Below are 24,746 nucleotides of genomic sequence, written 5' to 3' on the forward strand. Positions count from 1 at the left end.
TGCAGCAAGGTGGAGGTACCCTGCTGTTTTGGGGTGACATTATGTTGGGCCGACGTACGCCACTGGTGGTCATGGAAGACGCCATAACGGCTGGACGATACGTGAATGCCATCCTCCTATCGATAGAGCAACCATATGGATAGCCTTTTGGCGAGGCATTCGTCGACTATAATTCGCGTCTATATCGTGCAAATTTTATGAATGGCTTTCTTTCTGGATAACGGCATCGCTGGGCTAGAGTGGTCAGCATGTTGTCCAGACATGAACCCTGTCGAACATGCCGGGGATAGATTGAAAAGGGCTGCTTATGGATGACGTGACCCACGAACTACTCTGAGGGATCTACGCCGAATCACCGTTGAGGAGTGGCAAAATCTGGACCAACAGTGCTTGATGAACTTATGGATAGTATGCCACGACGAAGACTGGCATGCATCAATGCAAGAGGGCTTGCTCCTAGGTATCAGAAATACCATTGCGTACAGCAGTCTGGACCTCCACCACTTAAGGTCTCGCTGTATGGTGGAACAACATGCAATGTGTGATTTTCATGAAGAATAAAAATGGTGAGAATGATGTTTATGTTGATCCCCATTCCAATTTTCTGCACAGGTTCGGAACTCTCGGAACTGAGGTGATGCAAAACTTTTTTTGATGCGTGTATTTAAGTACTGCAAGAAGCCTGTTATGAGAGCGAAGTGTTATCATGTTAAACTAGGCCCAACTACTAATCGATGTTTTAAAGCTAATAGAAGCAGCACGAACAGATAAAAACGATATTCCCGAATGAAAACTATTTACAGCCTTCACGTTGCCGCAGTGGTAAAGCCGTCAGAACACCGAAGTTACAGGCTGTCGGGCTTGGCTTCAACTTTGATGAGCTACCGTCCTGATGTGCGAAGCGCTGTTGGCAAACGAGATCCAGTCAGCACTTTTTTTTTCTTTGATTCATCACTCTTCTGACTGGTTTCATGCTGCCCGACGCCAATTCCACTCCTGCGCCATCTTCTTCATCTCACAGTAGTATTTGCAACCTATGTCCTCAATTATTTACTGAACGTATACCAATATCTGTCTTCCTCTACAGTTTTTGCACTCTACACCTCCCTCTAGTACCATGGAAGAAATTCCCTGATGTCTTTACAGATGTTCTATCATCTTGTCCCTTCTCCTTGTCAGTGTTTTCCACATATTTATTTCTTCCTCTCCGATTCTGCGCAGAACATCGTCATTCCTTACCATATAAATCGACCTAATTTTCTACATCTGTCTGCAGCACCACATTTCAAACCCTTAGAATCTCTTCTGTTCCGGTTTTCCCCCAAATCATGTTTCACTAACACACAATGCGGTACTCCAGACGTACATTCGCAGACATTTCTTCCTCAAATTAAGGTCTCTGTTTGATATTAGTAGACTTATCTCGGCCAGGAATGCTTTCTTTGCCAGAGCTAGTCTGCTTGTGATGTTCTCATTTCTCCGCCCATCACTGGTTATATTTGCTGCCTAGGTAGCAGAATTCCTTAACGTCATCTACTTCGTGACTATCAATCCTAATGTCAAGTTTCTCGCTGTTCTCATTTCTGCTACTTCTCATGACTTTCGTCTTTCTTCGATTTACTCTCAGTCCACATGCTGTACTCATTATACTGTTAATTTCATTCAACAGATCATGTAATTCTTCTTCGTTTTCAATTGGGATAGCAATGTCATCAGCGAATCGTATTACTGGTATCCTTTCACCTTGAAATTAATCCCACTCCTGAACCTTTCTTTTATTTCCATCGTTGCTTCTGTGATGTATAGGTTGGATAGTAGGAGCTAAATACTACATCCCTATCTCACACCCCTTTACAATCCGAGCACTTCATTCTTGGTCGTTTCTTCCTGGCTCTTGTACATATTATATATTACCCGTCCCTCCCTAAAGCATACCCTATTTTTCTCAGAATTTCGAACATCATGCACCATTTTACATTGTTGAATGCTATCTCCAGATCGACAAATCCTATGACCGTGTCTTGATTTTTCTTTAGTCTTCCTACCAGTATCAACCGCGACGCAGATTTGTATCTCCGGTACCTTTACCGTTCTCAGAGCCAAACTAATAGTCATCCAAGTCATCTTCAATCTTCTATCCTGTTCTTCTGTATATTATTTTTGTAAGTAACTTGGATGCATGAGCTGTAAACCAGATTGCGCGATAATTCTTGCACTTGTAAGTTCTTCAATGTTCGGAATTGTGTGGATGATATTTTTCCGAAAATTGTTGCCATTTCCCCTAATGATTTCAGAAATTCTCCTGGGATGCTATCTATCCCTCCCACCTTATTTGATCGTAAGTCCCCCAAAGCTCTCTTGAATTCTTATTCTAATACTGTGTCCCATATCTCTTCTAAATCGACTACTGTTTCTTCTTCTATCACATGACACACATCTTCCTCCTCATAGAGGCCTGTAGCGTTCGTTCTCTTCCCGTTTATCCGTCCTCTCTCCTGCATCTACCAGCGGAATTCTCGTTGCGCTCATTACATTACCACTCTTGCTTTGAATTTCAGCGAAGGTTGTTTTGACTTTCGCACATGGTGATTAGTCCTGCCGACCATCATTTCTCTTTCAGTTTCTTCACATTTTTCATGCAGGCATTTCATCATAGCTTCTCGGCACTTCCTTTTTATTTCATTCCGGAGCGACTTGTATTTCTGTATTCCTGAATATCGCTGAACATTTTTGTACTTCCTTCTGTTACTCAGGTTTCCTTCGCAGTAATCTTCTTTGTATCAAGGTTTTTCTTTCCAACTTCTGTTTTACTCTTTTTAGAGATGTCCACTCTTCTTCAGCAGTACTGCTTACTGAGCTATTACTTATAGCTGTATATACAGCCTCAGAGAACTTCGAGCGTATCTCATCATTCCTTAGTACATCTGTATCCCACTTCTTTCAGTATTGATTTTTGCTGACTAATCTCTTAAACTTCAGCATACTCTTCGTCACTACTACATTGTGATCTGAATCTGTATCTGCTCCTGGGTAAGACTTATAATCGAATATTTTATTTCGGAATCTCTGCCTGACAATGATGTAATCTAACTGAAATGTTTTCCTATCACCCGGCCATTTCCAAGTATATTTCCTCCTCTTGTGATTCTTGAACAGAGTATTCGCTATTACTAGCTGAAATTTATTACAGAACTCAATTAGTCTTTCTCCTCTCTCATTCCTTTTCCCAAGCCGATATTCTCCTGCAAACTTTTCTTCTACTACTTCCCCTGCAACTGCACTCCAGTCCCCCATGCGTAGTGGATTTTCATCTCCTCTCACGTACTGTATTACCCGTTCAGTATCCTCATATATTTTCTATCTTTTCATCTTCAGCTTGCGACGTTGGCATGTATACCTGAACTATCGTTGTCGGTACTAGTTCTCTCTCGTTTCTGGTAGGAAAAACCGCATCACTCAATTGTTCACAGTAACACACATTCTGCCCTACCTTCTTATTCATAACAAGTCCTACTCCTGTTACGCCATTTGCTGTTGCTGTTGATATTACTCTATGTTCATCTCACCCAAAATCCTTGTCTTCTTTTCCACTTCACATCACTGACCCCTACTATATCTAGATTGAGCATTTGCAGTTCCCTTTTCAGATTTTTCTATCTTCCCTATCACATTCAAGCTCCTGATCTTCCACGCCCCGACTCGTAGAACCTTATTCAAACTCTTTCTCATAGTCACATCCCCCTAGGCAGTCCCACCCAGAGATCCAATTGGGGGACTGTTCCGGAATCTTTTTCCAGTTGAGAGATCATCATTACACTTATTCAGTTACATGTCCTGTGGATACACATTGTGTGTCTTGGTGGTTTCCATTGTCTTCTGCATCCTCACGTCGTTGAGCATTGTTGATACCTTTCACTTAGGGGCAGTTACAAATCCCAAGGACGAGAGAGTGGACTGAACCTCCGTCCGTTCCCCCGTCGTCTTTGACAAGGCCGTTAGCAGAGAGTGACTTCTTTTGCAGGAAGTCTTCAGCCACCACTGTTAACTATTAATCAAAATCTAAGTAGTGACGGGGTTCGAACCAGTGACCGAGGATGTGTTGATTGCTACTCAAAAAATGGTTCAAATGGCTCTGAGCACTGTGGGACTTGAACTGCTCTGGTCATCAGTCCCCTACAACTTAGAACTACTTAAACCTAACATAAGGACATCACAGACATCCATGCCCGAGGCAGAATTCGAACCTGCGACCGTAGCTGTCGTGCGGTTCCAGACTGTAGCGCCTAAAACCGCTCGGCCACTCCAGCCGGCTCAAAAACACTACCCCATTTTTTGTTGTTGATCTCACTTTGCCCGTTATTGTTGTTCGTTCTAGTTGTTCGGGGCAGAAGTCCCATGACGACGCTTGTTCAGGTTCATCGTTGATCAGTTAACTCAGTTTTTTTTTTTTTTTTTTTTTTTTTTTTTTTTTTTTTTTTTTTTTTTTTTTTTACAGAGCGCAGCTAACTCTCTGGCCGGACACGCTGAGCTACCGTGCCGGCTTAGACCAAGTGTGCCCTTGCTCAGCGTGTGTGATATGGAGAGGCATGTGGTAAGCACACCGCTCTTCCGGCTGATCAGTTTTCGTGACCGGAATCGCCACTTCTCGGACAAGTAGCTCCTCAATTGGCTCACTCAGCACTTGTGCACATGCCTCACCATACCCATATCTAGTGGCACCTAACAGCTGAGGATAACATTGCGGTCGGTCGGTGTCGTTGGAGCCTCCCTGGCCGGTCCGAATGGAGAGAGAGAAAGAGAGACAGATAGAGAGGCCCTTCCTTCATGGCTCACATCTGGCACAAACCAGTTGCTACAGTTTCATCAACAGATGACGGTACTCAATATAAACAAGTTCCCGTCCATCAGTAACGATATGTTGTAAAGTATGTAGCAATTATACAGGCACTGACATACAGCACCTGCAGAAACTATTGGATTTGTACCTTTCATAATATGATTCCTCTAACAATTTTAACGTTGCCACCACAAAACAACTTTGAAAACTGGGTGCTGCAGTTAAAATCGTTATGTGTATGAGAGAATGAAGTGGCCCTAGTATGGAACCCTGAGGAAGGCACAAATAATGGAAATATTTGTTTCTACCAACGAACGACCTCTTATTGTCACAACAGCTTTCTTCAATTCATTTCTTCTACTACTTCACTTGCCGGTGGCGGTGGTCTAGCGGTTCTAGGCGCTCAGTCCCGAACCGCGCGACTGCTACGGTCGCAGGTTCGAATCCTGCCTCGGGCTTGGATGTGTGTGATGTCCTTAGGTTGATTAGGTTTAAGTAGTTCTAAGTTCTAGGGGACTGATGACCACAGATGTTAAGTCCCATAGTGCTCAGAGCCATTTGAACCACTACTTCACATTCCGTCAAATAGAGTTGGAAAATTCGCATCCAGTCAATGTTTCAGTATTTTTCAGTAAATTGGGGACTGAAGTTGTTCACACTTGACCTGATATTTTATGGTCATTCAAATCTCACGAAAATGGCCGTGATCTTCGTATGCGAAAGGGTACAATAGCTACGTAAACCAAGTTAAAACATCGACATACTGATCCGAAATCCCTTCTAAATCTGGGGATTACCGAACATGTAACCTGATTATCTCGAGGAATACTAAAGGTGGTGAGTAATCAACTCGAGTAACTGTAAATAAAAGAACGGGCAGAATAACGAATTGCACTTTGCAAGATTGCGGTAAACACACATTGCTCGTCCTTCTTTACGAGCTTAATCTGTCTGCAGATGTTTCTGAATAAAGCGTCGAGTGAGGAACTGTTATTTTATGCCTGTGTACGGATTAAAGTAATCCACAATCCAGAATTCTTTTATCTCGCTGGCCGCACGAGAGTTCTGCCGCAGAGCGCAGTCCCGGCGGTAAGCGCATTACGCAGAATTGGCCTTCTTTGCACGCTAACTGAGCCGCGACCGGCAGCGGGCAGATGGAGTTTGCGGCGAGCAACAAGTTCGCAGATTGGCGCTACAGTTGTTTGCGTTATCGCGAGGCGCCGCGCTATCCATTATGCATGACGGGCAGGCGGTCCGGTCCCAGGCAGCAGGAGGCGGCCGGTAGGCAACCCGCCGTCCTCAGCTCGGCCGCGGAATTGATTACTCGCGCTGCGCGGGGCAGGTGCCGCCTCTCTGACGGTGATTGCCATTCCCTCACGACTCGGCCCGCCCACGCAGCTTTAAAATAAAGCCCGGCTGTTTGCTGTTATCCGCAATGCCGCGACGGCTCTTTCATTCTGACGTGTGGTGTCCCATCTGTCGCTACCATCTATAAGAGATGTGGGGATAAATAGAACGATTCAACAGAAATGCTACTTCTTGGAATCCTGTCTCGACGATCAGAGAAATACACAATCCTTTTCTCTTTGTATTTCAAGCAATAGGCGTTCCGCCAGTTGAGGCCCTGGAGGGAGTAGTTACCAATCGTTCACCCCCTAGAGAACGGAATTTCGAAAACATCCATACTTCAAATCTGGCTGCATTGCAAGACAAACACTCTCTCCAATTTTTAAAGTTTCTATCCTATGCAGTTTGAGCTAGGCGATGATGAGTAAGTGAATCAGTGAGTACGCGTTCTTTGGTGGTCAGAAACAGTCTGAAGAGCTTGTAAGGATGTTGCACGGTAGATTGAACTAAGAAGTAATTCATAAGAAGGAACTTGGATGCTTAGCTCTGTTTCCGAGTTATATAGCATTGAAGTTAGCCAATCAGGCCGTTGTGCACGAATTCAAGCAGATCGTCAGATGCAGCTAATGTCAGTTGTTCTCAAAGCGTAGTTGATAGCGGACGAGACTGTACAGCTTTTGCCCCCAGTTCGATCCTTACTACAGTTCCGGGTCCAATTTTTTGTATCACTCTCTTGTTCGGTTTGAGGAAACCAAACCACGAACCGGTGGCACCGTCTCTGGTTTTCAGACTGCTTCTGACAACATTATATGAAAGAACATTTCCTGATTGACTCACCGAGACATCATCGCCTCTGAGGATAGTAACTTGAAATTTAGGGAGAGTGTTGGTCTTATACTGTAGGCACATTTAAAGAACGTATTGCTCGAAACTCCACCGCCGAGTGGTGGATTAGGGGACGAAATTATTTTTTATCTCGTTTTAATACATGGCTATTCAGACAATTTTGAAGTATAACTACGAAAACTGGTTCAAGGTTTCTCCGCCAGAAACAAAACAATACGTGTTTCATCAGTTTTGGAAATTGAGCCCATAAGGGGGTGAAAAGGGGGATGATTTTTTTAAAAAATAAATCATTGTTAAAGAATTAGTAAAGCACTTTTTATGAGAACTTCTATTTGGCATCTTGGGTAGACATAAAAAATATGTCTTTCAGTGTTTTTGGAAATTCAATCCACAGTAATGTGAAATAGGGAACGGAATATTTCATGAAAATATTTCATTCCGAAAACACAATCAGTTTTTGGTCAGAAATACATTCGGAAAAGATCATGCTTCCTTAACGTTTACTAACGTAAAAGGTTTAGACCGTGTTGCGATGTTTGCACTAAATGAAAGGCAGATTTTTAATAGTCACCATGATAAATTGGGTTTGTCAGAACAGCATAGAAGAAGAAACGGATCGTTAAGAGGTTACTTTTTCAGTAGGCCTAACACATGCTTATAAAATCATTTTTGTTGCATTTACTCCGCAGAGTAACCATTACTGATAGCTGAATAGATACCAACTTCCAACGCGATTCCACGTACAGGAATATTCGATTGAGATGAAAGAATTTAGTATTGGGTGCTTAGACAGGCGGTAATGACAGAAGAACCACTTATCCGATTTGTCTCTTTCTTCTTTTAATTTGCTGTATGAAATTAAATTGAACCCGCTAGAACATTTTAGCTACGTACAGACTGGCGTCTAAGTAATTGGTCACTAACTCTTTTACAACGCAGGTACAGAAAAATAATAATAAATAAACATATAATCTGTGATAAATATCTTCAAACAAAGACAAATGAAGCAGGTAAACAGTTTTAGCCAAAACGGAGTTTTGTAAGGAATATTATATGAAACGAGTGTAATGAGTCATTGGACAACTATGTTCGTTAAATAAAAATATAATCACACATAACATAATCGAGCATGGAGAGCTGCATCAAACCAGTCTCAGGACTGAAGACCACAACAACAACAACAACAACAACAACATAATTGCACATCTTAACCAAGGGAAAAGTGAAGCATTGAAGCTCCATTTTATAGCCGTGCCAGCGTTGTAAAAAGCTACGGGTTGACGACAAAATCCTAGAGGAAACATAAGATAGAAATTTTAATAACATAACAATTACAGAGTTATGAAATGTGCTTAAGTCCATTGAAGATAGAAAACATACCATGTGAAGAAATTTATGTCAACCAAGGAGGACACCAGAACTACAAAATAAAGAAAAGAAGTTTCCTGAAATCCGCGACACTCTTTAGGAGACTGGACAGTACTTAGATATACACATGTTCAGTGAGCGTGACAACCCACAAATTGGGTTAAAGAAAAGTAAAAGAAACTCAGACCACACAGTCTATGCGAGCGAAGCAGCCTGAGCTAAGCTAATTGTACCTATAAGGTCCTCTCACGAGATATACATAGGAAGAAGTAATATTTAGTTTGATTCTTCTGGGAACCTATGAAGTCGCATTTCGTACAGTAAATCACGCCTTGATGATAAACACCTCTCTTGTAGCTTCTGTCAGCGCAGATGGCTCAGCATCTTCAACACCGCTTCGAGTTTAATAGGATGTATCTGTAACAAAATGAGCTACTCTTCTTTGGATGTTCTTAATTTCCTGCTTATGTGCTATGTAATACGGGCCCCAGATTGAAGAGCAATTGTTAGTAGGACGAGGGTTTCATACTTTCCTTTCGGGAGGACTACACTTTTTGAGGACTCTTCCAATGAATGACATTTGCCTGCGAATAGTTTTGTGTAGTCCTGGCACTTTAAACCACTCCGTTAGAACACTCTTAGGTATTTAATTGGTATAACTGCCTCTGGCAACGCCCTTGCCACAGTGGAAACACCGGTTCGGCTTGGCTAGCACTTGAATTGGTGACTGTCTGGGTCTGCCGAGCTCTGTTAGCAAGCGGGGTGCACTCAGCTTTTGTGAGGCTAGTTGAGGAGTTACTCGATTCAGAAGTAGCGGCTCCGGTGATGAAAACTGGCAATGGCCCGGAGATCGGTGTACTGGTCACATGCACCTCCGTATCCGCATTCAATGACGCCTATCGGCTGAGGATGACACGGCGGTCGGTAGGTACAGTTGAGCCTTCCGAGGCCTCTTCGGTCGGAGTAGAGTAGTTAACTACCTTCAGTGATTTTTCTGTAAAAGTGTAATCAGAGAGTAAAGTGTCTCTCTGCCTGTTTGTGCGTAATGCGTAACACTTATGTTGAGGGTCAACTGCCAATACGCTCGAAGTCAACTGTTTGCAAGTCTTTCAGCATTTTGCCATAGTTTTCTAGCATTGAAACTTCACTACAAACAACAGCACCATCCACAGAAATCCTTATGGATAAGGTTATTTATATATACTGCGAAAATTGCCCGTCTTATATCACTCCCTTATATCACTCCCTTGGCATATGACCGAAGGTAACATTAGATCTGAAAATATATCTCTGATATTAATGGCATGCTGCGTTGCTTCTAATGCCTCTTTTAGAATTCATTGTGTACGGCAAATATCTTTCTAGCAATCTGATCAAGTGTGAAGTACTTTTTTGATTCTTTGACTCCACCTTCTGCTAAAAAAATGTTCTGTTCTTTCTGCGCATTGTCATTTTTTAAATATATCTAGTCTCGTACAACGTGTCACGGATTTCAGGAAATTATTTCCTGTATTTTACAGCCCTGGTAAACTCATTGGTTGACATAAATTTCTTCAGCTGGTAATTTTTCTGCCATCAATGCAGTTAAATGCATTTTATAATTCTGTATATGTTACGTTATAAACACTTCCGTCTTCTGTTTCCTCTTGGATTTTGTCTGCAAACCACGGATTTTTATAAGACTCAACCGAGTGAGGCATGGCCATAAAGTGTAGCTTGAATGATTCACTTTCCCCTTGGTTAAAATATTTGATTATATTACATGCCATTGGCTGTCTAATTTACTAACAAATCTGCCCCATTATTCATTATGTAAATTTATAGTGTTCTACACAAAATTCCGTTTTTGCTAAAATTATGCATAAGCTTGATTTGTTCTCGTTTGAAGCTATTTATTACATAATATCTGTTTTGTTTTTATTGGTTTCCTGTGCATCCGTTCAAAATTTTCATTTCTTTTTACGTTTCCTTAAAGCCTTCTTGGTAAGAACTTCCACTACAGTTTCATTTTTACACTGCACATAACGGTAATACATTTTTGTTAATCTTTTTGAAACATATCATCTGTACTTCCCATTGTATTCTGAGTAAGCTTTATACAGTTTAAATTCCGTTTCCACAGCGTTATTAAATACTTTGCACCTTCTTGTCCAAACTCCTATGTAGCGTTGTTTGGTATGTACATGGTATACACTTACATAACTTAACATAGGAAGCAAGATCAGTGGTAATAAGGATGGGGAAGGATGTTCGATGTAGCCTTCTAAACGAATCATTCGAGCAGTGTTTTGAAAAGATAGAGGTAAAGTATGGATGACCCCCACAGTTCACGAAATAAGTCTGCGACGTCTTCGCTAAGCACCTTGCCTCCTGGTCATGATATTTCATGTTATGTCGTCCGAATCATCGGATGCTATGATCAAACAGTTATCTCTCAGTTAGCTATAGACTCCACTAATTTGCTGATGACATCGCCATCACAATTGAGGGTAGCGCATTTCAAGTGTGGTTCTCACTAAGAATTAGGACTTGATTGGCGATACCCCTGAATCTTTAAAACTCGTAGTTACATTCAGTGTATGAATGTAGATGGCAAACGTGGACTTTTGGATCCCTGACGAGAGGGCCCACAGCCTGTCGTGAAAGAGATGAACACATTTGGGGCTGCAAGCGATTTCTTGGCCTCCATCGAGCCGTTTTGTGCCACGTTGTTCAGGATCACGTAGCTAAGACGTAAATACGTATTCTCGTAAGTCACAAGGAACCCTTCGTATTTCAAACGAGATACAAGGAACTAGGTTTCCTGCACACACATTTTTGCAAAGGAGAGAGTATTTTGAGCTTTTTTCAATGCAAGTCTACATTCCATAAGACGATCTGAGAACTTCGTTGACAGAGAACATATTAATGTTTGTCACATTTTGATGAGTCTACAGCCCAGTAGAGACGTATGTAGAGAGTGAAGCGTTGCGTTACGTATATTTACCTGCGAGGAGGGATGCCACTCTCGCCTCCGTACAATAAGCGAAGTGGAACGCTGGCAAGACTCCTGGATTGAAAGTGCACGGGTTCAGGTCTCCGCCTGCTCATCCCGATTTAAACTTCCCGTGGTTAGAATGCAAACGGCAGCAAGTTCTCGACATATGTGCAGAGTCGATTAAGCAACCTTGCCTAACCCAAGACAGGCTTGCATTCCAACCGTATTGTAATCAGTTCCGTGGGTCTTTTTTTTTTCATTTCTTTATTCGAGCTCTGTTCACTTACTATTACCGCTTACCCATTTATAGGCTCTTCCAGGAGGGTAAAACGTGTATGTTTATTTAGAACGTATTTTCATGAAACTGTTCAAGAATAGCCTTAGTAAATCGTTAATCGCCATACTGTTGCTGTTTGAAAATGTTGCTTACGTAAAAACTTAATCGTAGTTTGGGCCTACATTTGGCAGACAAAAGTTCTTTATTCTGTTTTGTATCTACGTCTTTGCCGGCAGCGGTGACCGAATGGCTCAAGGCGCTTCAGTCCGGAACCGCGCGACTACTACGGTCGAAAGTTCGAATCCTGCCTCGAGCATGGATATGTGTGATGTACGTAGGTTAGTTAGGTTTAATTAGTTCTAAGTTCCAGGAGAGTAATGACCTCAGATGTTAAGTCCCATACTGCTCAGAGCCATTTGAACCATTATCTACGTCTTTACTCCGCAAGCAACAGTACGTGTGGCTGAAACTACGGTGTGCTTCTGTATGTCATTCTTTATTAGTGGTTGCGTAAAATATGACGGAGAAAGTAATGACGTTCTTAACTCGTGTTCCACTCGATAAGCAAACCCGTTACAAAGCGCGCTGTTGTCTTTGAAGTTTCTCCTTCTTCTCTCTCTTGCACGGCAGCTCTCTCTTTCTCTTGCTCGCTGTCTCTCTTTTACTAACCAGTTTAAAAAATTTTGGACCAGTCCCAGACCGAGCTAGCTATTCTCACTGTTGTTCTAATAATATTCTGTTTTTTATCTACCTTTCACACAATTGGATTTACGTGATATGAGTTTTTATTTTTTTTATTTTTATTTTTTATTTTGACCCATTTCAGTAACCAGTGACTACATGTCTATGGTAGATTTGAAAGGTATCAGGTTTTTCGACTATACGGGTACTACGTTACAATTACCCTTTCTTTCCCACCAAGCAATAATCAATTTCAAGTCGTACTGCACTTCGTAACATTCTTTTAATCACTGTCTTCACCTGTTGTGGACAGTAGCGGATACCTTCATATCTTGAGTTATTATTTAAAAACATTGTGTTGGACTCTCAACGCATTCTGTCGACATATGTGGAATGTGATTCCCTTTTAGACACGTTGGAACAGGTTTCATCGCCTGTGACGATATTCGACACAAAACTGTCACAATCAGCCCCGTCACGTGCAAGGAGTTCCGCATAGGCGAGGATTACAGCAGGCACATATATTTTGAGTCCACAAAAAGATGGACGAATGTGTCAACACTACCCACAGAGACGACCAGTTGAGCAACGAAGTGCGCCGAACATCTCGAATGAGAGGATCCGCACGTTCTAACATTGACGGAGACACAGCTGTGCGCGACAGGCCGGCACGCACCAGCGGACAGGTTTGCGCGACCTTGTTGCGATGATGACAGACGTCTCGCCCAAAGACACACCGTGGGTTTGTTCACTGCCTAATCTGCATCGACATCCTACAAGCGCCTCTGAATATCTGCTACGCCCTTGGTTTTCCGCCAAAAGAAATTCTATGACAGCTCTCCGCTTGAAAGTGACCACCGGTACAGACGCCAGAAGGCTATGTAAATCGCCACCACCTGTCGGAGCTTCTTCAAACTATAGGGGCTCAAGCGGGAATATTTCAAGGTGATTCACATTAAATTTCATATTTTTTAAAACGAATTTGTTGGAGAAAGGAATGTGTTGCATTACTTATTGAACGCCACTGGTATGGTAGTTTTGATGTCAGGAACCCCCCTCCCCCCCCCCCCCCCCCAAAGTTTGTAGTAGTATTTCTGGTACACACAAAGTAGGTATTTATTTGTTTCTCAATTTAACAGTCCTTAAAAAAAGTGAAACGTAGGTAGAAAAACCATGCACGAACCGCAAAGCAATCAACAATTTACTTAACCATTAAGTAAATATGACACAGATTAAAAATAAAGTTACTGAAAATTTAAAAATATGTTACAACTGGAGTGTGGCAGCATGACCCTCTGTCTGTGAACAGCATGGTCGTTTGTAAAATGTAAAAGTGGAAAAATACGCTGCAGACTTCTTTGACGCCAAAGTGTTGCTCATTAAATTTCGAAATTGTGATGAAAAGACAGATCAACAGCAATAAGCATTATGGAAATTTTGGTGCCTCTCCCATTGACCATTCCAGTGTCTCGCACATTGTATCATGTCTTGTGAAAGAGTGAGTTGAAAACAATTGACAAGTGTACTGTGGCTGGCTGTACCCCACCTGGATACGGCACGAAATATGCGAGAAAGCTAAAAAGGTAATCATGAAACTTCTATCGTAAGAAGATAAATGAGTGAAACGTTGCTTGAAACAACTTCGTTAAAATGAAATGGTCAAACAATACTTAATGTCGACAAACTGCGATGTCATTAAATTATATTTGGAAAAGCTACGGAATCCCCATAGTATTCAAGTGACCACAGGACGAAAGTAGTGGGGAATTACCTCCACTTGTGACACAGGAGGAAACCCGTTTCAGATCTCTAATGCAAGAGCTTTCATTTAAACAGTGCATTACATTTTCATAAATGGACGCACAAAGCACGATTTTGTATCTATTTTTGCTTCAGATGTAAACGTTCTGGACGGAAAGCTAACTAAGGCAGAAGTTAAAATTAACTTTCTGCATACATTATTGGTAGCCCATCAACTTTGTCAATCCAGAATACACTTACAGGTATTAATATTAACACGAACGAAAAGGTTGACAGCGATTTCTCAACGGGAGTGGGGAGGTTACCCCCTCGACATGGACTGAAGAGTCATATTAAACTGGTCATGACAAGTGGGATTCAACATGCATCATACAGCACCGATTATACATCAGCTATTACAACATAAGGAGATTTTAAACTTTAGGTGTTACTTCAGGAGGACCCGGTAACTGTCTTTTACTGTGGAAACTTAATTAAAAGAATGCCTAGAGATTTGCTACACAAGCACCTCGGTGGTTCAATGGAGACGTTTACCCCTTTTAATTGGACCGTGGAATGTAACAATTTTGAACATGTTTGGGAAGCTAGAATATTTCAAAAGGGAAATGCTAAGGCTCAATCTAGATATCGTGAGGGTCAGTGAAGTACAATGTAAGGGAGACATCTGACCAGATGAGCGGAAATGACATAATAGGAGTAGTTTGCGTTATGATTAGGAAGGTAGAGCAGAAGTGAGTCACTGTTATTTCAGTGACAGGATAGTCCTCGTCAGAATCGACAGAAAACCGTTACTATCAACAATAGATCAAATATATACACACCGACTTCACAAGCCGAAGATGAAGACATAGACAAAGTACATTAGGATGTTAAACGGATAATTCAGTATGTAAGGGGAGGTGAAAATCAGATAATCATGGAGGATAGGAATGCGGTTGTAGGGGAAGGAATATATGGAAGGGTTACTGTAGAATATGGACTTGGTACTAGGAATGAGATTGGAGAAAGATTAATTGAATTCTGGAGTAAATTTCAGCTGTTGATAGAGAATACTCTGTTCAAGAATCACAAGAAGAGGAGGTATACTTGGACAAGGCCGGGAGATAAGGTAAGATTTCAGTTAAACTACATCATGGTCAGGCAGAAACTCCCAGATCGAATACTGGATTGAAGGGGTACTCAGGAGCAGATATAGCAGATGTAGACAGATCATCATTTACTAATGGTGAAGAGTAGGCTGAAGATTAAGAAACTAGTCTGGAAGGATCAATGTGCAAAGATGTGGGACACGGAAGTACTAAGAAATGAAGAGGTATGCTTGAATTCTCGGAGGCTATAGATCTTGCAGTAGCGAATGGCTGAATAGGCATTTCAGTTACAAAGGAATGGACTTTCCTAAAAAGGGTCATCACAGAAACTGGAGGGAAAGCCGTAGGTACAAAGAAAGTAACTTCGGAGAAATCATGGGTAACAGAAGAAATATTTCAGTTGAACGATAAAAGACGAAAAAAAATATTTAGGGGAATTAAGGAACACAGAAATACAAGTCACTAGGGAATGAAATAAACAGGAAGCGCATGGAAGGTAAGGCAGGATGACTGCATATGAAATGTCAAGAAACAGAAAAAAAGTGATGATCGGAAGGAGTGACTCAGCAAGCAGAAAAGCGAAATTAAAAGCAAGGGCGATAACATTAAGAATGCAACGGGAATTCCACTGTTAAATTCAGTCGAGAGAGCGGATAAGTGGAAAGAGTACATTGAAGGCCCCGGAGAGGACTTGTCTGATGACGTGATAGAAGAAGAAACAGGACTCGATAAAGAAGAGATTACATCCGTGTTTAGACGAGCTCTGGAAGACTTAAAATCAAATAGATCTGAAGGATAGATAAGATTCCATCAGAATTTCTACAATCACTGAGGGAACTAGCAACAACACGATTGTTCACGTTGGTGTGTAGAATGTCTGAGTCTGTCGACATACCATCTGACTTTCGGAGAGGCATGATCTAGACAATTCCGAAGTTTGCTAGAGCCGACAGTATCGAGAATTATTGCACAGTCTTCTTAACAGCTTATGAATCAAAGTTGCTGACGTGAATAATATACAGAAGAACGGAAAAGAAAATTGAGAACAGGTTAGATGACGATCAGTTTGGCTTTAGGAAAGGTAGAACCACCAGAGAGGCATTTCCGACGTTGCAGTTTGTAATAGAAGTAAGACTTCGACAACGTCAAATGGTGCCAGATTTTCGAGATTTTGAGAAAAATAGAGGTAAGTTGTAGGAGAAAACGGGTAATATACAATATGTACAAGAACCAAGAGGGAATAATAAGCGTGGAAGACGAAGATTAAAGGGAATAAAAAGGGGTGTATGGTAGGGATGTATTCTTTCACCCCTATTGCACAAGCTATACGTCAAAGAAGGAATGACGTAAATAAAAGAAAGGTTCATGAGTGGAATTAAAGTTCAAGGTGAAAGGATATAAATGATAAGATTGGCCGACGAAATTGCTGTCCTCAGTGAAAGCGAAGAACAATTAGAAAGAACTGTTCAATGAAATGAACAGTCTAATTAGTACCAAATACGGCTTGAGAGATAATCGAAGAAAGACGAAAGTAATCAGAAGTAGTAGAAATGAGAACAGCGAGAAACTGCAGGATTGGTGATTAAGAAGTAGATGAAGTTAAGGAATTTTGCTACCTAGGCAGAAAAACAAGCCATGACGGACGGAGCAAGGAGAACATAAAAAGCCGATTAGAACTGGTAGAAAGGGTATTCCTGGCCAAAAGAAGTCTATTGTGTCAACCATAGTAAGAAAAATTCCTGGGAATATAAGTTTGGAGCACAGGATTGTATGGTAGTCAACCATGCACTGTTGGAAAATGGGAAAAGAAGAGATTCGAAGCGTTTGAGATGTGGTAAAAGAGAAGAATGTTGAAAATTAGGTGGAATGATGACATAAGGAACGAGGAGGTTCTCCGCAGAATCGGCGAGGAAAGAAATATATGTAAAATACTGACAGAATGGTAGGATCTCTGTTAAGACATATACACAACAGCGAAGCGCATATGCATACACCTGTATTCTTGCTCACATCGACGAAGTGGATCTTGTATCTTAACTTTCAATTACAAAACGTGAAAGTAGAAACTGAAGTACCTTACCGCTGCGTTTAAGATATACCTAAAACTCTTTGAACACCATAACACTTCACAAAATATGTTGCCTCTCGAAACAGGTGCTTACAAGAAACCCAAAATTCAACATGTGCTCGCAGTCACGATGGAAAGAATTGCTTTATACATTGCATTCCAGAGGTGCACTTTAAAAATGAGAAAATATTATAAGAAAGATTAGTAACTACATTCTGATCGCTGTTCGGCCACCCTGATTGGGATTTTTATGGCGACTCCAAATAAAAACGGCACATTACCAGAATTGTTGTTTAAATAGGACATGGTCAACTCATTTCCATACTTCACTTAAGAGGGCTCGTACTCCAACACTAATGATTTATTTGTTGATGAGATGTTAAAAATCTATCTTTTACACCAAGGCGGCAAAACTATTCTTTACATGCGGAATATTTGCAACTTACAACTACAGCTACATTTAAGCATTACGTCCTTGATGGGACTATGGATAATTCAACCCTAAGGTTAATCATGAAAAAAAAGAGATCGCTTCACAGCTAAATAGTGTAAGTGACATCTGCGGAGGCAGAATCTGCGCCCGACCACTTGGGGTGTGACTTCTCGAGTGGTGGTGTTCGTCCGTGGTTTAACATAGTATATTACTGAAGATTTGTACAATAAAAACGTGGCCCTAAGACGAAACTCAGCACCTCTAATCCATGTGTATCGGATACATCTGATGAATACAGAAGCCTGGAGATAAGTCAAAGTATAATTAAGTGAAAAGCATTTAACTGCAGTGCCAGATAATTTGTTTCTTATCGCCTAATTTGAACTAAAGGTTTCATATTTCTCAGCTCATATTCAAACAATGTGACTGCATTTGAATCTAACAGGTATATCGGTACAGATACAGCTGCACGCCAACTTTCCTTGGGGTAGGTGTAAGCGCCATCTGACAGTTCTGCAGTTGTACACTCATTCGCAGAGCAAAGTGAGCAGCCATTAGTAAGTGTCCTTCCTGAAACAGGTAACCTCTGCTGCCCAATCTGCAGTTATTCCTCTTCTTTGGTCGGTGTGGCTATAAACTCTTCATGAGCGACCATCCGATTACGATTACCACTGCTAACGAATCTTTACATGTTCACGTCAGAGAATTTGCTGGACGTCTATTAGTGATGCTACCTCATGCTTTGTCATTTCATATGATTATTTCCTCGTTTGTGGACTGTGTTCCAAAGAAAGGTACTTTCACATCCACGTAACCAAAGGCATAGGCGTAACGCTGAAGTTCAACGTTTTATTAGTGTGACTAGGTTGTAAACGCAACTGATTTGCGTGCCAACTTCTGGTTTGATAATCTGCTGTAATATACTCCATTCTAGTGTGACAAAGTTCTTTAAAAGCTAGAAAAGTGAACTAAACTATTCTACCGGCTAATTTCAAGCCACCCCACATCAAAACTTGTACATAAAATCTGCAGTCTTGCTAGCATCGCTCCGCGGGAACTTCGTAGACACGTTCTCAACTAGCCACTAAGGAAATATGAACAGATGGCCCAATGCTCCCCACTACTTGGCCAATAGTGCAGCTGATCGGAAATAGTCTCGTCTGATGGTGTCTATGATGAGAACGCAATGAACTATAGCGCGGAGTAGATTCTTGCTACCGTTTATCCTTCAGGACAAACTCTACATCCCCTTGGCCGAGAATGGGGAAACACTTTAGTAAAATTCAGTTTGAATATCCCGCACAAAATGTATGTCTACTGATACAAGGGCTGCAGACCGTTAGTTTTCCTGTAGTTCGCGCGTCTATTGTTAGCCCGCGTCATCAGTGAGAGACGTATGACCAACTCCTTCGCAGATTCAAATCCAGTGCAACCAGACACCTTTCTCTTTAAATGTTGTTCCCTAATTGTTTTCGGATCAATTGACCCTTTAACGTCTCCAGCCGAACGCCCCAATGCAATGCATATCACATGTTGGAATATTTTATTCATCGTAATAAAGTATATTTGGATCTGTGAATCAGAATTATGTAATGTGAAGAAGAGTATTTCCAATAGTCACTGTACATTAAATTCTCATTTAATACATGACTGTTTACCTAATCGAACAAAAACTATGTGTCCTATGCTTTTAGTAATCCAAAGAACCTTCAAGTAACTTACTTTGATAATAGGTCACATGATTTCTGCTTGTATCTAATAAAGAGATCATACAATCTTGACGCCAGGTTTGAATTAATGGTTTTAAAAATACGATTACTTGATATTTTCAACATACATCTTAGATATTTTCATACAGACATAATTTGATGTAATTTTGTCAATACGGAGTTCCCATTATTAAGACTCAGTAACCAACCGATGGTAATTCAGTATCGGCTGTTCATCAGTGTATTACTTTAGAATTCCGACCGTCACATCGTTCTACTTAGTTTTAGAGTTTCAGCGTACATTTTAAGAATTTTTACCTGATGAAGATTTGAGGGAATACAAGTTATCTGATACCATTATGTGTCGTACCGTTGATGTGAGTTGTGAAACTTTCTGACCAAGTCACTGCACGTGCTCTTTATTTACTAATCAGTGTCCCTAATCAACGACATAGAATACAAAATGTATACTGCATTCACGTTTCAGATGTTTTACCTATTTCTCTTGACTTTTCAATTCATTGTAAGGGAGCTAAAATCTTCAACATCTACATCTACATTTATACTCCGCAAGCAACCAAACGGTGTGTGGCGGAGGGCACTTTACGTGGCACTGTCATGTCCTCCCTTTCCTGTTCCAGTCCCGTATGGTTCGCGGGAAGAACGACTGCCGGAAAGCCTCCGTGCGCGCTCGTATCTCTCTAATTTTACATTCGTGATCTCCTCGGGAGATGTAAGTAGGGGGAAGCAATACAGGGTGTTACAAAAAGGTACGACCAGACTTTCAGGAAACATTCCTCACACACAAAGAAAGAAAATATGTTATGTGGATATGTGTTCGGAAACGCTTACTTTCCATGTTAGAGCTCATTTTATTACTTCTCTTCAAATCACATTAATCATGGAATGGAAACTCACAGCAACAGAACATACCAGCGTGACTTCAAACACTTTGTTACAAGAAGTGTTGAAAGTGTCCTCCGTTAGCGAGGATAGATGCATCCACCCTCCGTCGGATGGAATCCCTGATGTAGCCCTGGAGAATGGCGTATTTTATCACAGCCGTCCACAATATGAGCGCAAAGAGTCTCTACATTTGGTACTGGGGTTGCGTAGACAAGAGCTTTCAAATGCCCCCATAAATGAAAGTCAAGAGGGTTGAGGTCAGGAGAGCATGGAGGCCATGGAATTGGTCCGCCTCTACCAATCCCTCGGTCACCGAATCTGTTGTTGAGAAGCGTACGAACACTTCGACTGAAATGTGCAGGAGCTTCATCGTGCATGAACCACATGTTCTGTCGTACTTGTGAAGGCACATGTTCTAGCAGCACAGGTAGAGTATCCCGTATGAAATCATGATAACGTGCTCCATTGAGCGTAGCTGGAAGAACATGGGGCCCAATCGATACATCACCAACAATGCCTTCCCAAACGTTCACAGAAAATCTGTGTTGATGACGTGATTACACAATTGCGTCCGTATTCTCGTCAGCCCACACATGTTGATTGTGAAAATTTACAATTTAATCACGTTGGAATGAAGCCTCATTTGCACTGAAATGAGGATTGACACATTGTTGGATGAACCATTCGCAGAAGTGTACCCGTGGAGGCCGGTCAGCTGCTGATAGTGCCTGCACACGCTGTACATGGTACGGAAACAACTGGTTCTCCCGCAGCACTCTCCATACAGTGACGGCAGCAATTTTCCTCACGCTGACATTAGGGTTGTGGTCAACTGCACGAAGAATTGCCTTGTCCATTGCAGGTGTCGTCGTTCAAGGTCTTCCCCAGTCGCGAATCATAGGCTGGAATGTTCCGTGCTCCCTAAGACGCCGCTCAATTGCTTCGAACGTCTTCCTGTCGGGACACCTTCGTTCTGGAAATCTGTCTCGATACAAACGTACCGCGCCACGGCTATTGCCCCGTGCTAATCCATACATCAAATGGGCATTTGCCAACTCCGCATTTGTAAGCATTGCACTGACTAAAAAACCACGTTCGTGATGAACACTAACCTGTTGATGCTACGTACTGATGTGCTTGATGGTAGTACTGTAGAGCAATGAGTCGCATGTCAACACAAGCACCGAAGTCAACATTACCTTCCTTCAATTGGGCCAACTGGCGATGAATCGAGAAAGTACAGTACATACTGACGAAACTAAAATGAGCTCTAACATGGAAATTAAGCGTTTCCGGACACATGTCCACATAACATCTTTTCTTTATTAGTGTGTGAGGAATGTTTCCTGAAAGTTTGGCTGTAACTTTTTGTAACACCCTGTATATTCGATACCTCATCCAGACACGCACCCTCTCGAAACCTGGACAGCAAGCTACACCGCTATGCAGAGGGCCTCTGTTGCAGAGTCTGCCCCTTGAGTTTGCTTAATATCTCCGTAACGCTATCACGTTTACCAAATAACCCTGTGACAAAACGCGACGCTCTTCTTTGGATCTTCTCTATCTCCTCTGTCAACCCGACCTGGTACGGAACCCACACTGATGAGCAATACTCAAGTACAGGTCGAACGAGTGTTTTGTAAGCCTCCTCCTTTGTTGATGGACTATATTTTCTAAGGACTCTCCCAGTGAATCTCAACCTGGCAACCGCCTTAGCAACAATTAATTTTATACGAAATTCTCAGGTAGTGGTATGACATATGAAGTTCTAACGCACGCAATGAAGTTTTTCAGGGAACACCGTCTCTTGTAAGCAGGTAGCAGCTGTACATCCAAAGAATACAGACGGCGAAGCGCCTCACCCGGGCACAACCTGGCCGCGCCTGTTGGGGTAGAGCTCGGGGTGGTGGCCGTAGCGCGCGTACACCTCCAGCTGCTGCTCCACGCGGGACTCGAAGCTGAAGTAGGTCTGGTCCGTGAAGTTGTCCACGTGGAACACCACCTTGACGAAGCTCGTCTCCGAGATGAACGTCTGCGGCTGCTCCGTCTCGCCGCAGAACATGCCCGGATCCTTGCGGTTACTCAGCTCCGTCTTCGCATTGCCGTCCACGATCTGGAAGAAGAAGAACAGGTAGTTGAATAATTTCCCTTCTGTTAACTAGCAAGACGACGAATATTAAATGGGAGTGAAAACTTTGCCATTTCAATCACATTCTAGTGCTGTGCAATCACGTCATAGTATCAGTTGTAGTGGGATACACTGTCTAGTGCCATCGCTGCCGGCTGCTGTTGTCGAGCGGTTCTAGGCGCTTCATTCCACGCTGCTGCTGCGGTCGTAGGTTTGAATTCTGCCTCGGGCATGGATGTGTGTGGTGTCCTTACGTTAGTTAGGTTTACGTAGTTCTAAATCCAGAGGAATGATGACCGCAGATGTTAAGTCCCATAGTGCTTAGAGCCATTTGAACCATTTGTCATCATTCTTTGTATCACCTCAATCTATTTCAGAACTGACTACAGAAATATGTTAGAATTATATTAATAGTTTCAGCTGCTAACGGGCTTTGATATATATCAACGGCGACAGGTGAAAATGTGTGACCCGACCGGGACTCGAACCCGTGATCTCCTGCTTACATGGCTTACGCTCTATCCATCTGAGCCACCGAGGTCACAGAGAATGGCGCACCTGCAGGGACTATCTCGCGCACGCCTCCCGCAAGACCCACATTCTCACCTTGTATATCCACACACTACATTCGTAGTGTCCCACCCCAACAAACTCATTACTCTTTCGAACATATCCGAAAGAACAGACACCCTATCCATATAAGTATACAGAAATATGTGGCCTATGAGAAGCTGCTCAACCATTCTATCCCATTCTTTTCAACTCCCTTTTCATAGTCATTATGGTAGCTGGACTCCAGGTAACACTTTGGACCTCACGTCTCATTGCTCCTGCTTATTTCGCGTGATATTTTTACAACCACCATCAGTAATGCTCGGAAGGTCTTGTACGTCAGTTCATACATGAGGTCTACGTGTTCTTGGTATAGCTGTGGTTGTTCCTTCGCTTTTCCACTTCACATACACACCACCAACAGTCAACTGGGGCTGCTTTAGAAGAGTTCAAATGCTGTTGATGGATTTGTTACTCATGTGACATCCATGACGAGTCCACGTTCGAAGTCACAGAATTCCCATGAGCGATATAATTGCTGTTGCGGCTTTTCTGTTAACAACTGGTGGGCCGTCTCCCCCCCCCCCCCCCCCCCGCCCCCCTTCCATCCCTCCCTCCAATCTCCCGCGTTACACAGGAATGTCTGGGTAGCTCAGACAGTGTATTATAGTAGGAAGAGTAGATGATTTAATTGGTAAGTCATTTGCGGCTGTACAAAGTGTGAAATGTTCTAAACATAGCAGGCACCTCTGGTTTCTAGTCTGGTTGAGCGTTGTCAGAAACTTATTTCGAATGACAAACAACGATACGACTGCATGCTGCTTTATCTCTACGCCAAAGATCATGCACCGTGATCACTTGGGAGTGACGCCGTGACAGTTTTTGGTCAACCCACAACCACATGTTTTCATATTGTGAATAGTCTGGAGATCGTGCTTGTTAGGGCAACAGTCGGAAACATTCTATATCGAGGCAGGTCAGGACACCAAAGGAAAACTTCTGGTCTGGAGTTATTTTGTCGGAACATAAGGCACAGCCCCAGTCCTTGACCCGTCATAAATATAGCACGTGTTTTCCGAAACACGAGCTATGCGAAACAAAGATGATCGTTTTGTATACCAGATGGCACCCCCTACTATCAAGCCAGGTGGCGGACCCATATGAAGACGAATACAGTTGGAAAACATTCATTCCCATTGTAGCCTCCATGTACTCGTTACGTTCCATTACGAGGCTCTACGCAGAACCTGGATTCGCCTCAAAAAGCCAAATAGTGCGACCCCTGTATCCACCGTTGTCGTTCAGCGCAGCACTGTCGGTTCTTCTCACCCTACTGCCGTGTCAACGTAGTCGTGGAGACAATGCGTGGTGCTTCATACTGAGTCGAGCTATTGATATATGCGTTCCTGCAAAGTTACCCATCTCCTGACTAAAGATACACGATCTTGCTAGACCGTGCGGACAGTAACTGTTTTCTCAAAACGTGTATGGTTTTGAGTGCAGCCTTTCGTGTAGCCACCGACTGTGTATCCCATGACATTCGTGGTAATCCGACCAACGCGAATGGCAATATCTCGAAACGCTAAACTGCTGTGTCAATAGGAAACGACTTTGCAGTTGTCGAATTACGACGGGCGCTGGAAGATGTTTCTCCTTGTACGAGGCACAATACGAGCCTCTCGAAGGCAAGATTGAAAAGCGATCTGGTAATGAGAAAGCCTCTTGATAATCTTTTATGATGTACAGAGTGTAGTCGCTGTTACTGTTA

At 42.3% G+C, this 24,746-nt stretch overlaps 1 protein-coding gene across 1 annotated transcript in view; it reads right to left on the reverse strand.

Moving 5' to 3' along the window:
- Positions 1-24,746, reverse strand: part of LOC126335928 (uncharacterized) — a 129,444-nt gene that overhangs the window by 70,403 nt on the left and 34,295 nt on the right. Inside the window, exon 2 of the mRNA XM_049999403.1 lies at positions 22,161-22,411. Within this exon, the coding sequence (XP_049855360.1) occupies positions 22,161-22,360 (200 nt within the window). The 5' untranslated portion in view covers positions 22,361-22,411. The remainder of the gene's footprint in view (positions 1-22,160; positions 22,412-24,746) is intronic.

This window comes from Schistocerca gregaria, chromosome 2 (genome assembly GCF_023897955.1).
Source record: "Schistocerca gregaria isolate iqSchGreg1 chromosome 2, iqSchGreg1.2, whole genome shotgun sequence".
In the NCBI taxonomy this organism is placed as follows: Eukaryota; Metazoa; Arthropoda; class Insecta; order Orthoptera; family Acrididae; genus Schistocerca; species Schistocerca gregaria.